This window comes from Geospiza fortis, unplaced genomic scaffold (genome assembly GCF_000277835.1).
Source record: "Geospiza fortis unplaced genomic scaffold, GeoFor_1.0 scaffold333, whole genome shotgun sequence".
NCBI lineage: Eukaryota > Metazoa > Chordata > Aves > Passeriformes > Thraupidae > Geospiza > Geospiza fortis.
The window spans coordinates 3,602,659-3,617,413 of NW_005054347.1; the positions used below are offsets into that span (position 1 = coordinate 3,602,659).

Here is a 14,755-nt window from a genome sequence, read left to right on the forward strand (position 1 = left end):
GTGGTTTTTGTTGAGCAAGATCTTAAATTCTTACATTATATTTGATACTAAAATACCCAGGATTGTTTTTTATTTCTAACATAGTAATATATATTACACTAGAATACTCAGGAATTTCATGTTTCAAGAAAGATTTTGTGCTAATGTAAACAATGATTATCTGGTATTAATGTTGGAATTGAATATTCTGGGGTTTTTTTCAGCAGTTACTGGAATAGTGTAACCGAAAACATGTTAAAAATATCTGTGAACTGGGATTTTAAGCTTCTTAAAATCGGGCTGTTAGTTTTTCCATGAGATGTGCACAATGGCAATCAGTTTTTGGATGGACTTTTGTTGAATAATACATGAATGTAAATGGAGATTGTATGGAATCAGTTGGATAATTCTGAGGAATGCTTTAAGTACACTAAAGAGCCTGAATAGCAGTTAATGGTGCTTCAACTTTATTACTGTTTATTATAGTTGGCAGTTCAGTTGTATTTTTTTCTGCATCAAGTTCTCTAGTTTCCTATAGAACAGCAATAAAATAAGCTTACAAATAATAATAGTCAGATGCACAGTATCCTGTGGCAGCAAAATACTTTTGCATTAAATTGTAGCACTTGGCAGCCTGAGTGTGTTTATTGTTGGGCAGCTCCAGCAGATCAGTGTACGAAGGACCTGGCAGATGTCAGCATTTGGGGTCTGCAAGCAAAGAGGCTTTTCCTGTGCCTGGGGAACCCAAGTGTGGAGCTTCACAGGGCACCCCTGGAGTGGGGCCAGAGAGCTCCTTCCTCAGCCTTTGCTCAGCTTTCCCTGCTCCTGGCTGTTCTCCCACCCCTATCAACACCAGTGGGATTCTAGGGACGTGTTTTGGGAACTGCTGAAGTAAGCAGGAATATTTGTGCCATGGGGGAAGCAAGCTGGAGGTACAGAGAATAGATGTATGTAGCTGTAGTGCTGGGTCAGTTCTAAGATTTTGCGGGCAACTTCATTTCTTCTGTTTAAACAGCAGGAGAAGTGGCAATCACAAAGGGATTTAACTATCCCACTGCTCTTCTTCACAGATCCCATGATTTAAAAATGTTTCCCTCAACCATTATGATTCCTCTTGTCTTAGGGTTCCTCTTGTCTTGTCCTCTTTAGCTCTTTAGAGCTAAATGTTTGCTACCAGTAGTCACGAGCTGGGAAGCAAATGGAGGAACACGTCCTTCTCTTCGCTTGGCTCAGCTTTCCCAACAGGGAAAAAATAAATCGGAACTGTCCCGTAAGAAGTGTCACTTTCCTTGCTGGAACAAAGTCATGGCAATGAGCGGAGTTGATGTGGTGGAGGCGTGTCTGAAACTTGCTTTGCAGAGTTTTCCATCGGTATTGCCACGTGTTCACAAAGATTTTTGGATCCCAGGCTTTAAGTCTGATTAGTAATCCCACTCATCTGTTGGGTTGTGCTAACACTTTGCTCTGTAATTTTAACTCTGCCCTAGGGAATATGCTCTAGTTTCTTATAACCAAGCCAATAATTGTAACGGATTTATTTGCTACGTTGGGTGTTGGTAAGAGTATCCAGAGCACTCTGGGCTATATGACATTGTTTTTTGCTTTTTGTGGGAGTTGTAAAGCATGAGTAGCTCATATTTTGTGAATCAGGAATAAATTATCAGCTATCTCCAGTGGCCTGTGCAACAAATGCGTCCAGAGTGTTGAAACACTTGCTGCTGACAAAGTACCTTTCTTCCCTGTACATTTCCTTCTTTGCAGAATCACTACCGAGGTCAAGCGTATGAGAAAATCTCACCCTGAATACTGAGAGATTCCTCCTTAGCAGAAGGAGATTCTGCAGGACCTGCCTCGAGGTGCTGCTGTCCATCTGACCGTGCCTAATGGTTGGTTTGTCTTTCTTTCTTTCTTTCAGCTGTCGGACAAGCAACAGGAAGAGTTTGATTGTAACATCCAGCACATCTCCAACTCTCCCACGGCCACATTCCCCTCTTCATGGACACACAGGTAACTCCCTAGGACTGCTCCACCTGCGAAACATCAGCACTCACTCATGGCAGTGAGTTTGAACATACTGATACTCAGCATCAAAGTATGCCCTGTGGAAATTACTATGACTGTGGTTTATCACCTTCTCTAACTTGTAAGAGGGTCTTTATAGTTTCAAGATAAATGTTTTATGTTCTGCACTTTCTAGTTTGCTTCCATATCCACCCTCCACTCTTCCTGGGGGATTCAATCCTCTTACATCCTGCAAAAGAGCCTGAGATGGAAAACGAAGTCAAATAAAATTAGATAAATACACATCAATAAATCTCTTGTTCTGAGTCTCTGAGCATGGTTAATTTGTGCCAGTGATTTAACTGCAATTCTCATGAGGAGGAACATCCTGCCTGTTTCCACGTGCCTCTGGCAGCCTGGCAGCTGTGCAGTGTGCCATCTTATGGTCTCTGTCTGCTCCTCACAGCAGCATGAAGTGTTTGGGAGTTCTATTTCTTTTTGACACTGCTCCCAATTTTACCATGGCAGCAGCTGGGAAATGCTCATTTCAGAGCGCATGGGCGGGGGCTTGTTAGTCATTGAAGTGAAGTGTGTGGAGATGTTCTTCCAACAGAAAAAGAAGGAATAATTCTTCAGAAGGGGTCACACATGCAGATTCAACAGCTTGCCTGAACAGCATGTTCCCTTGTTTTTGTTGCTGAGGGAGGTAGATGGTGTGTGACGACTTTGGTTTTGCTATTTCAAAATGCCAGAGTGGATGACTGGGCCCCAGGTAGGTCCCTGATGGGCACCTGTCAGTAACAGGAAACAGCTGGAACGTTTGTGGCGCATCACCCACAGTGCAGCCTCTGCAAACGCGTCAGTGCTGCGTGTGAGACAAGGAATGTTGTTTTCATTGTAGTCACACTGTCTTCCTCCTACATGGCAGTATGTTCTGTAAATGCTTTCTGGAGACTGAAACTGAGGCAATGCTGAGAAAGAACAGCAAACTGATGGGAGCTCAGCTAGAAGGAGCCATCTGCTTCTGTTTGCAGAGCTTTGCATCCCTAGAGGTGATATCCAACCTGTGGAAAGGAAAAAGAAGGCTGAAGTTATTGTTCAGGGATGCCCATAAAAGCCTCATTCACTCTTAAGTTTTCGTAAAAATCTGTCACATTTTCTTGCGATGCTATAAAAGGCCCAGTCATGGAAAGGGAGGAAGATGCTTTAAGTACATTGTTATTCTAAAATAACCCATGATTTTCAAATTAAAATGCTAACAAAATCTTACAGATGGTATATTAAAATCATTTTCTGCTTCAGAATCTGATAGAAAATGCAGGGCCAAAAATGTATATAGGACCATCTCCTTCCACTTCAAACTCCCTTGTTGCTGTTGTGTGGTTATGGTGGCAATAATTTTGTAAAATTTAGTTTAAACAAGGCATTTTTCTTGGTAGAGATTCTCCACTTTGTTACATTGTGCTTTCTGCTTTGAATTCATATACATATAAATGTAGTTGGTTTCACTAAATTCTAAATTAGCTCTACAAGCATTTAACTGAGAAAAAAAATGCTTGGGAGATTGCAACTAGATATTGACATGATCATTGGTCAGAAAACAAATGCAGAAATGTTCATAATAGAAACATGTATATTGTATTTTCTTTTGATTTGCTTTTCTCCTCTATTTAAAAATTTACGTTTTTTCTGGTGGCTTTGGTGCTGTTTCAGGCTTTACAAGCTTATAATTTGTTAGAAGTATGTGAGTGTCTTCTGAAAGCAAGAGTAACTATTCAGTGCTGTGCCACCTTACTTTAGCAGTAATTTTCAAATATTTCCTTTTTTTTCCCTGCTGTTGCATATGGGATTTTGAAAGGGCATCCTTTGTTACCTGCAAGAGTAGCCACTAGTGCAAAGGAAGATAAATTTATTTAATTTGGGTTCTCTACTAGTACTATATTTAGGAGTCTTCCCTCGGAAAAAAAATAATTTATTCAAGAGACAAAAGTAGATGAAATTTAGAGTAGAGTCACAAATATTTTCTTAAGAAATATCATATATGAGGAGTGAATTTGAGAACAGGCTGTGATATTTGTTTAGTATTTGAACAGAATCTGTCAGTCTGTTTGTTCAGGCACACACAGTGATGAGTTACTAAGAAATGCTGGTGCCTCTCCCCAGCCTCTTTTGTCTTGAACTTTTCTCTTGTCTTCCTAATGCGCATTCTGAGCCTCTTCTAAAATCAAAGGAACAGCAAGCATGCAGAGAAACCAGAGAAGCTTTCTAAAATGTTTCTGTTCAGACACCACACTAAAACAAATTCCTAAAATACTAAAACAAATACGCTAAAACACAAATCACTAAATACACTAAAATAAATAAATGGCAGTAATGTCAGGAGTTACTCTTCTGTACATGATGTAAAAGTCAGTGGGTGAGATCTAGGAGAGTTCTTTCTGTCAGGCAAACCTGGCTCCTCATGAGCACTGATCCAGGCAGAGGGACTTACTGTCTCAAACAGCATCCCAACAAGATGCCAGGGAACTTCATATCCTAGAAAATTTAGAAGAAAAGTATTACTTAAAAAGCTCTGAACATTTGAGAAAGAAGTACATCCAAACATTTTGAACCCATGAAATCACTTCTGAATCTAGAGCACTTAAGTGTGCTAGTTCAGTTTTCAGACTGTATGAAACAGCCTTTTCCAGAATGAGCTGGTACTTTGGCATAAAGAGCTACAGCTCATGGGGAGCTCACTCTGCTGGTTTAGTCTCCCAAACATGTAGTGGCCAGTTTTAGGAATGCAAGTTTGAAAGTTTTGCCTTTATTCTAAATTATTGTTTTGAAATGAGAGGGAGAAGTAAAGAGGTACACATGTGTATTCCTTAACTTTTTTTCTATTTCTTTGAATCCATTTTTTAAAATCTGAAAATGAAAAAGAGGTTACACCACAAGGTTCATAACTAAATTGCCATCAAATTATGTTTTAAATCAAAAAGCTTAAAATCAAAGAAGTTACATTGTAATTTAGTAGTAAAGAGATAGGCACTTACAACTGGGAAATTGAAACTCAGGCTACTTTAAAATTTACTTTCCACAGCTGTAAGTTATCCAGGTTGCTCTCTGACTTCCAGTGGGGGCACCTGTCACTGCTGGGACCTTTGCCCTGCTCCCATCTGTAATGGTACATGGAGGGAGCTGCTCACAGGCAGCACTGTGAATTAAATGATTCTGCTATTACACTGCAAGTTCAGTTTCACCTTCTGCAGAAAAATGGCCATTGCTGAAGTGCCTTTTTATTTATTATTTTTAGAGTGTGCAGAGTATGTAACATCCCACCCTAGATCCTGCCCTGGTTATCAAAGCTGAGGTTCATCAGCACATCATGCCAGTGATCCTTGCCTGGTCTGAGAGCACCATGGCATTCATTGTTTATGAGACTTGTGGTACGCAGGGTGCTTTAAATATGGTCATAATTTTGGAATTTGTGTGTGCTGGAAGACATCTGATTCTGTAGCATGCACGTTATCTTTAGCTGCTTGCTTTAATATTCAGCAAATAATTTGAATATCCTGCACAGAAGACCACATAAACTTAGCTTTTGTGTTTATTTATTAATTTTTATGGCTCTCAGAAGCAGGTTTTACAGCATGGTTCTGATGTGAATTTTGGGGTTCATGACCTATCTGATGAATGTCATTCATGTTTGTAAGGGATAGCTGAGACTGTCATTGCCTGTAAGGTCTGGTTTCACATTTTGAAGGTAGTGGATTTACAAATGCTTTGGCTCCATCCTTCTTCCTGTGTCCAGAAGATGTGAAGGTTCCTGCCTGAATTATTGGCATTGGTGTTGCTGTGTTGATTTGCCTAATGGGCAATCATTCTGTGTAACAGCCTCCCTTGAGACAGGTATTTCAGGTTCAGTACTAGCCAACTATAACCCTGGAGCAACAGGGGAATCTACCTTTGCTGCAGAATAAATGGGGTTTCGATCAGCCTTGGTGAACGAGGCCATTGCACTCAGGCTTCTCTTATTAAAATACCTCCATCTACAGCAGATGCAGCAGTGCTGGGAAATTTTAGGGAAAGTAGAAATTCCCCTTCTCCCTGTTGTTGTTTTAAAAGCTTCACCCAGACTTGAATTGAGTAGAAAAACTAATTGCTTTTCATTTTAAAACTAGAAGCAAATCACAGGGGATCTAATTAAAATTCCAGTGTCTGAAAGGAAATATGCCATATACATCTGAAAAAGTAGTTGCTGAAAAATTAGTAGTATCTCTGTACCACACAGTGCAGGCTCAGAAGAGTTTGAACACCCACATACTTAATTTCAAAATTTAAAAACTGTCATTACCCAATTTGCTCAGTTATTCTGAAATTCCATTTTTATCATAGCCAGCAAGTTCAAAGATTGATGAAGATATAAAAAGGCAATGACAGTTCATTGCTTGTTTTTAACAACATTGGGCAATGGGATTTTTGATCAAAACTATCATCTTGACACAGTAGTATTCATTGCCAGTAAAGTTTGAAAAATGAGAAGGCAAACACCAAGGTTTCCAGCAAAGCTGGCAGCCTTCCTTGCTTTGTCAGATCATCTGCATCGCCATGGAAAGGCCTCACTCCTTCAGCATCCTAAAATGCTCCTTCAGCTTTCTGCTACCAAGTGATTGGTGACCCTGACCCTAAGGTGTGTGCTGCTGCCAGGATGTGAATTGTCATACATGACTCAGTTCTTCACTTGGACTTCCTCAATCTCCTTGGAAGCTTGCAGTGCCTCCTAGACTGGGACTGTCAGACCTCTCCATCTTCTTGTGGTTCAAGAGCAGCAAAATGGTTCTGGTTTTGCACTGTGACCATAAGAATTAAAATGAGTACAAGCTTAATAAATGAAACACCAGAAGTTGTTTAGCTATGGGTTTCTGATCACTTTCTCCCCTCTGCACTTGGGATATACTGGGAATGGGTTAAACAGTGTCCAGTTTTGGGTGGAGACTTGAATTGTGTTGTATTCAACTATGAACTCGTTGTTAGTCTTAACTAACAATATGAAAGAAAACCAAGGCAAAGGTAAACAAACCTGTTGCTCAAACTCTTTGTTTTTAATTTAGTTTGCTCTTGATGAAGCAGATTGTGGAGTGGTCTGGAATTCACTTACGTCTCCAGTTCTCTCGTCACCCCATGACACATGTTCTATCAGCCTAGGGCTGGTTTAATCTCAACCAGCTGCTATTCTTCCCCTTGCAGACTTGCAGACCAGATGGAGTTTGCTGGCCTGTGCTGCACTGTGGCCATCCTCATACCCCAGGAGGTGCCAGACTGTTCCCCCTCGCCTCCTCCTCCCTCCCTGTCCTGACACACGTGCCAGGTGTGCACACCTTGCCCACAGAAGTTGTGCAGAGATGCTGCTGCAGACTTTTGTGCCCCTTTTGTGAGGCTGAAGTGGGAGGGAACGTTGCCTTCAGCTGAGCACCGTGCTTATATTCTGCTCCTGCTCAGTGGAACACCTAAGGTGTGTGGATAACTTGGATTGAAATTAATGTGACTTAATTATAAGCTTAATTATAAGCTTCAGTAGATTGCTGGATGGGACTGTAACCTCAGGATCACTGCTTGCCTGAGGGGCAAGCTGGGCAACTTGAGCTTCTGAAACAGAGACAAGTCCTTTGCAGATGGCTCATACTTGAGTTTTGATTTTTCAACATGGCTTTTAAAATAAAACCATTTTATATGAGATATAAATTTAAAATCATTTCTGATGTACCTTGCAGTGTATTCCTTTTCCAGAATCTATTTTGTTTTCCTGGTCTTATTTTAGTGCTATATTGTTGTGTTTGCACAAAGAAATTACTGTTGACACTTTTACTATGGGTAGTTTCTCTTCTGTGCCTGTATTAATGATGGGACAGAGCAAACCACTTCATGCCCAATGGAATGCACACTCACTGATGTGAAGCTTCTAAATTCATCCATATCTTTGAAATATTTCTGTAGTTAGTTTGTAAATGATCCTGGCTTTCAGAAGGGCTTTCTGCGTGATGGTTGTTTTTTACTTTGAAATAAAACACATTGCAATAAACCACTCACCATGATTACACACCATGTGACAAAGCCCAGAAAAAAAAACCACACCAAAAATTAACTGTTTTTTCTTCTTGTCTGTATAGTTTCGCTGGTACTTTCATTTTCATGGTAAAGTACTATTTCAGAAAAGTGGTGGTTAGTGTGACTGCTGATAGGTTTTAGCCCAATCATCTTACATATAGATAGTCCTTTTATTATGTGCAGTTTTCATGGTATATCTCTTTTCTCAGTGAATTTTGCATTCAACCTTAGCATATATTGGGAAGAAATGTTTTGTTACTGTTTATTTTTCCTGAAACTGTCATGTGTCGCTTCTAACTCAGGTTTTTCATTGACAAGTGTTAGGAAAAGCTTGAAGATAGAAATTACTGCAAAATAATAAAAGACTCTCTTGTCTATGGGCGGTACATTACTTACCTGAAAGTGGGAAATGAAATATACCCTTTAAATTATTTTAAAAGGAGGAAAAGTACTGGTACATCTGTGTCAGAACATTTCTTTAGCAAACTAATGCTCAAAACTCAAAGACTCAAAGCTCCATATTTCCAATTATTTGTGACTACAACGTGCAGTTCTAAGTCTTTCAGAACACTGAAAACTTACTCCATTTGTTGCAAATGTGAACAAAAATGGTTTTGAATTGTTAATTTTTGCTTTCTTAAACAGGTAGCAGCCCCTTGGACAGTCCCAGGAACTTCTCTCCAAATGCACCTGCTCATTTTTCCTTTGTTCCTGCCCGAAGGTAAGGCAAGATCTGTTCTCTTTGGACTGGCAAGCAAATAGTCTATGCAGTTTATTTACTAATGGCCTATGGGTTAGAACATTTTGATTGTGTTTTACTTTCTTTGATGTCTCCAATTTTGTTTTATTTTACTCCTTATGGCTTACATCTTGGCAGCACCAGAATGTATTAGGGGCTTTTCAGACCTAGAAAAAGATAAAGTAAATGAAGCAGTTAATGCTGCCTGAGGAAGAAGCAATGTTCTCCCAGAAGAATGACATGTAGGACATGTGATATGACACATTATTTAGTCAGTGACATTAAAGCCAGTCATGATTAGGGTAATTGTAACTTAGTTGTAGTCCTAGATGTTGCTCTCACTGAGGTGTATTGAAAATGTACTGATCTTCTTTGCTGTGTCTGCACGAAGGTATAGAAATATCTTAAATTAGGTGTGCACAACCCTGTGTCTTCATTCCCTGCCTTCTCACTGGTAGTGACTCCTGAGTTTTCTCTGCTGTCTTGGGCATTGATGTCAAGAGAACATTACTGCTCAATGAGGAAAATTACAAGTCTAAGAGAACCTTTACAGGAGCAGCACTGAGAGACCCCAGCGTGGAGCTGTCATCTGCCCTGCAGCAGTGCTGGACAGGTGCTGGTCATGCGGTGTGTCAAACTGCTGGGAGGAAATCTGATCCCACAGTGGTGGATTTAGTGTAAGGAACAGGAATGAGAGAATAGAGACAGCTGGGAAAAGCAGAAAAATGGCGATTTGAATGTTGAGTCCCAGCAGGTAGGCAGAAAATGACACAGAAAGTTAAATTTTGTGAGAAAGATAAAACAGGGAAATTAGAGAGCTCCCAAGCAGTGCTTTACATAGGAGGTGGGTTATTAGATTAAAGTGTGAGGAAGGTATTTTGGATTTATTAAACTCTGCCTTAGCTGAAAAAAAAAAACCCAGTCTCTATTAAAATTATCTGAGAATAGGAAATGAGTGATCATCCTGAGAGGAAGTAAGTTTTCTGAGAAAGAGAGATTTAGCTTTAGGACTAGTTAGAAAAAATGATAAATCTCAAAACTTCAGAGAAGAATAAAGGGTTAGGATTTGATGGAATAAGGTGCACTCTTTATCTGAATGGTAGGAAAATCCTGGAGCATTTCTCCATTGAGGTGATTTGCTAGAAGACCTGGTGTCCTTGAATTCTGTTTGAAGCAGACTTTGGTCTTCTAGTCTTATGTAAGAAAATGCTTTTTAATAGTACATGAGATGTAAGAGACTGGATATGTGTTTTCCTGTTGCCTCAGAAGGAAAATGAGTGCTTTACCTGCAGCTTAATTCAAATGGACTCATCCACATTTGTTATTAAAGTCTGATCTGGATGTATTCAATAAGCTCTGTTGAAATCAACTGAACTTTTACCAGTTTTCACAGTATCTGAAGTATCTCACAGGAGTTCTGTATCCTGGAAAACAGTAGAAAAATTGCAGCAGAAACAGCAGTTGTTTTCAAAACTTATTGTAATTTTTCAACATCATGTTTCAACTTGATCCTTCAATATGGCTTTCTAAAACTCTGAAGAGTGCCCTTTCATACTTTTCCACTTTTTAAATTTAATTTTTAAATAAATAGGTGAATAAAGGTTAAGTCTGTCCTGTTGAGTACAGTGGTTCACTTCATAGTATTCATGTTCCTCTCTATACTTTTCCTGTCAGGGAAAAGAACACTTAAGCACTGCTTGTTTTAGAAACCTGTTTCTATTTTCTGCTTGCATTACAGCCTGAATAGCTGTGCCAGCAGTAACAACAGATACATACTGGATTGCCCTATACTGGTATCAGAATAACTTCTATATGATGAAATTAAGGAATTACAAGTGTGGTGCCAGAGAAATGGATATTTCACAGTACCCTTTTCACTGGCATTGCCTCGGGTTTAAGAGATCAGGCCCTTGCCTGATTTCCTGCCTTTGCCATCACAGGAATTACTTGTTGCTGATTTTCTGCCTTTTTTAGTGGTGTAATTTCTTCATTTATTATCCTGTTTGGACATAATTTCTGATTTCCATTCTTTCTTTATAGTCTTGTGATGAGTTCTTTCTTGAGATGGAATAGGAAACTTGTTTGGAAAGCTTGTGTTATTGTAAAGCCACTACAATTTCCTGCAAGGTCGCCCTTAGTCTGACTTGTGATTAACCATAAATCCCTTGTTAGATACCCTTTCAATGATTGTGTCATAGCCACAACACAGGCAGGAATGTATGGTTAATTCTGCTCATACTCACTATAACTAATATTGGAGGAATACCAGTAACAGAAGATGAAGGGTTTTTTTTCAGAAATCACATGCATCATTTACTGCTCCCTGTCTCATAATTATTGTACAATTTTTTCCACACAGCCATGGACACAGAGCAGACAGGTAACGTGTATCCCATTGCTGCTGTTTGTGTGTGTATGTGTGAACTGTGCTTCTGTGCAGCTGAGCACGCGTCCCTAACAAGTTCATGCTGTAACAACCCCATTTAGGCATTCAGCTTCTAGTCTTTGTAGTAGAAACAGAAAATCTTGACATTTTGGCTTAAAATGATAAACAGGTAGCGCTCTGGAGAAGATGTGTTGTTTTTCTAACTCCTTGTTTGAAATTGATCTGCTTCTTCATGACATAGCATTTAGCTGCCATAAAAACACCTCCATAATTAACTAATTAAAATATCATTTTAGAGGCAAAATTTGTTGTTTGCATGTCTTTGTTGGGCTAGCAAAGCATCTACAATAAATAAAAAAACCTAAAGGTGTCATTCAAAGTGTCTTATCCTCAAGTAATATTGCACGTTGTCTTGCTAAAAGTATGTTTATTAACAAAACATTAAAGTACTTTGAAATGCTTTGCATAAATGTAGGAGGAATTTGCTTTAAAGGTCTTTTCCCCTTCCTTGATTTGGAAGGTTTTAACTCTTGTCCCACTTCTTTCTGCTAGAGTAGAGCGGATATGTTTGTCCTGACTCTTAGCACATTGCTTGCCTGGGTTGCATCAGCAGAAAACAGCCTAAGCATGAAGGAGTGTGCTGGAATTTTCTAAATGAGAAAGATATTTTCTTTTAACTTGGTAAAAATTAAAATTCTAAAGTTATTTCAATACACCATTTAGGTATTTCAGTTAAAAAAAGAATCAAGCTTTTCTTTTGCAAGAAATTAGTAACTTGTGCAGCAAGAAACAGTGTTTTGCTCTGGGACTGAGGCTCCAAAGTGAGGTTGAATCATTGACATAAATATTTCCCCAGAGCCCCTGTATGTTACAAGAAACTCAGTGAAGATTATTGAAGTTAGGTGCTCAATCCCTTCCCACAGCATGCTACAACTTTGTAATGTGAATAGTTGTTGTTTTTCAGGGTTAAGAAAGGAATTCCATTTCACTTGAAATTATTTTGAGATTGTTCTTTTACATTTAATTGTCTTGCCAGAGAAAACATCACCTGTGGCTAAATGGGGTTTAGCTGTAACATAGGCATGCAATAAAAATCTGCATTACAGACTTATTATTTTTTTAATGCATGAAGCATGAGTCTTTTAAAAACTCTATTGACATAATATTCTTTCAGTGATGTGGAACAGTGAGTTTATTTCCCTCTCATTCTAAGATAGATGACAAAGAGAGGTGTGTATCAGTGCCTGAAAATAAAAGGAACTAGAGCTGGAAAAACTGTGAATAGGGGTTTTTGTCTTGGTGGGCACAGATAAAGGCACCTTTATCTGGAGGCTTCATGGGTATGGATAGTGGGATGAGAAATATTACTGTGAAGATAACAGTTGAAGTTTTTATAATCACTATTTCAGACCTGTACCAAATAACCTATTTTATAATGCACTTGCATAAATGCACTGTATCTGTGTGTACCAAAACCTCCCATGTCTCTCCAAAGTGAGTTAGAGCTGTTCTAATTCAGCTTCGTGCTATGACCAGTTATTGATAATCTGCTGCATGAAAAAACCCAAGCAAACAGAAACTGATGTGAGGAGGAGACTTTTAACATCCATCCATCCACTGTGCAACAGGACACGGTTGTCCATTTTAAGGACACAAAATGTGGGAAAATAGATCAGAGCTAGAAAAAGTGCTGTGAGACTGAGCTGAATGTAGTTCAGTTTCCATCCTCACTGAGACTGGGTTTGGGGGAAGAAGAGGATTTCAGGGAGGGCAGCCCTGATTCTTCTCGAAGCTCTTGTGTAGTTCCTTGGTTCCTCAGTTTTTACACTGGCAAAACAAGATCTTTCTGCAGTTTCTCCACAATGTTTTGGATGTTTTCCCTGAGGAACATGTTTATTTGGCTACAATAGGGAAATAACTGCTGATGTTATAATGAATGGAGGAGAAAGGACCCTAGGTGAGATTTCTGTGATTTACTTATGTATTTGGAGTGGGCCCCTTGGCTCTGTTTCTATCTGCTGGGTTTAATTTTCCACCCATGCCAGGCAATATGCTGGGCAGAATGCCCTCTGAGTAGGTAAACAAATTAATCTGCTTTCAGTTGATTCTTGATCTAATGTAATTTTTTTTGTCCTCAATCTGAATCTTGATTTGGAAGACAATGAGCTGCATAAGTATGATAAGCGTGAGTGTCTTTTTCAAAGAAGTTTGCAAGGAGCTGTTTGTATTTGTCTATTTTAGGAGCTCCAAGTTTTATACAAGTACAAAGCATCTACTTAATGCAGGATTCTGGTGCCCGTTTGCTTTAGCTTTTCCGAGGTCACCTAGTTTTGCTTTCAAAACTTACTCTAATTGCTTTTCCACAAGTGTGATTGTAAATAGGATACCTGATTTATCTGAATAACTCAAGGCATTAATAAAAGTGTGAGGTTAGGAGATACAGAGGAGAAGCTTGCTTATTTCTCTCCAGAATTAGCCGCACTGTGTTCCTGACTGTGATTTCCCTCACGTGTTTTCCCCAGAACGGACGGACGCCGCTGGTCCTTGGCCTCCCTTCCTTCGTCTGGATATGGAACAAACACTCCCAGTTCAACAGTTTCAGTAAGTGACACAGACTTTTCCAAGCAATTCAGTTTGTACAAACACACCCTAACAAATCAGCTTCTGAGTCTCTACTAAAATACTGGATCTTTCTTCATTGTTTTGCTAACATTATTTAATATACTAATTATTTTAAAAATTATTTTAATTATTGGTTCTGCTGCTTTTTTCCTCCATTTCCCAGCTCCTATCATCTTGCACTTTGCCTTCAGCATTGGTGAAATCCCAGTGCAGCACTTGGCTCAAGTGATCATTTGAGAGGCACAAAGTCTCCAAAGTGGCAGGACTCAGAGATAGTGCACAAATACCTTCTATCTCTCAGCTTTTTGTAACTGGGGAATGAAATTCTTGTCTGCTTTCAAGTACTTAGTATGAAAACCTCTTCTACTAGGCTAGCAGAAAGAAAAATTGATAACCCACATCTGTTATTCAACCCCAGTAATTTGTACCTCCTAATGAAGCTTTCCAGTTCTGACACCCATCATTAGGAAGGCTGGCTGCAGTTTGTTTGAGTTCTGGCAGCAATACCACCAAGCTGGCAGCACCACATTAACCCTTGTAACTCTGACATGCTTCCTAAAATGAATCTTACTCTTTATTTAAATCAGCTCAGTGTGGTGGTTATCCATATTAGAACCTTGCAAAGACAAACATAGGAACATTGGAACTATAAAGTACAGACTTAATGTAACATGCTTTTGTATGTGTCTTTATGGTGTCTTCAACTGTGTGGTAACAAATCACTGCCTCTTTCCATAATACTGATCATTTGGTTTTTATTAATTATTTAGAGTATGCTCCTTATAATTGTAACGCCTTCATTAATTAGGGCTCATTACTTCACGTTATGCAAATCTTACACTATATCATTGTTTTCCTTGTGAACTGTTCTAAGTTCATCCATAAACTTTCTAATGCCTCTCAAACACAAATTTATAAGGTTTTTTGGGGGTGAGTGTTAA

At 39.1% G+C, this 14,755-nt stretch overlaps 1 protein-coding gene across 1 annotated transcript in view; it reads left to right on the plus strand.

The window, feature by feature from the left end:
• The window catches only part of MAST2 (microtubule associated serine/threonine kinase 2), a 165,380-nt gene that overhangs the window by 98,242 nt on the left and 52,383 nt on the right, over nt 1-14,755 (plus strand). The window contains 4 exon segments of the mRNA XM_031058677.1: nt 1,895-1,986; nt 8,713-8,788; nt 11,166-11,186; nt 13,715-13,793. Coding sequence (XP_030914537.1) covers nt 1,895-1,986; nt 8,713-8,788; nt 11,166-11,186; nt 13,715-13,793 — 268 coding nt within the window.